This window comes from Egretta garzetta, unplaced genomic scaffold, assembly GCF_000687185.1.
Source record: "Egretta garzetta isolate BGI_Z169 unplaced genomic scaffold, ASM68718v1 scaffold220, whole genome shotgun sequence".
Classification (NCBI taxonomy): Eukaryota; Metazoa; Chordata; class Aves; order Pelecaniformes; family Ardeidae; genus Egretta; species Egretta garzetta.
Window position 1 is genome coordinate 1,472,468 of NW_009258414.1, and position 610 is coordinate 1,473,077.

Here is a 610-nt window from a genome sequence, read left to right on the forward strand (position 1 = left end):
CTGCTCTCCCGGGGCCCCCAGGAGCAGAGCCGGAGCCACACGTCCCCCAACGGGCATGTGGACAACGGGCAGATGCACCTGGGGCTGCGCGGGGACCTCTTCGGGCGGCCGGATCCCTACCGGGCCGTCCCCAGCCCCCGCACGGACCCTTACGCCGGCGCCCAGTTCCACAACTACAACCACATGAACATGAATATGGGCATGAACGTGGCGGCCCATCACCACCACCACCACCATCACCACGGCCCCGGGGCTTTCTTTCGGTACATGCGCCAGCCCATCAAGCAAGAATTGTCCTGCAAGTGGCTCGACGAGAGCCAGCTCAGCCGGCCCAAGAAGAGCTGCGACAGGACTTTCAGCACCATGCACGAACTGGTGACCCACGTCACCATGGAGCACGTCGGGGGGCCGGAGCAGAACAACCACATCTGCTACTGGGACGAGTGCCCGCGGGAGGGCAAGTCCTTCAAGGCGAAATACAAACTGGTCAACCACATTCGGGTGCACACGGGGGAGAAGCCCTTCCCCTGCCCCTTCCCGGGCTGCGGCAAGATCTTTGCCCGCTCCGAGAACCTCAAGATTCACAAGCGGACGCACACAGGTAAGGCCC

At 63.9% G+C, this 610-nt stretch overlaps 1 protein-coding gene across 1 annotated transcript in view; it reads left to right on the forward strand.

The window, feature by feature from the left end:
- The window catches only part of ZIC3 (Zic family member 3), a 141,773-nt gene that overhangs the window by 139,658 nt on the left and 1,505 nt on the right, over nt 1-610 (forward strand). The window contains exon 2 of the mRNA XM_009642884.1: nt 22-601. Coding sequence (XP_009641179.1) covers nt 22-601 — 580 coding nt within the window. The remainder of the gene's footprint in view (nt 1-21; nt 602-610) is intronic.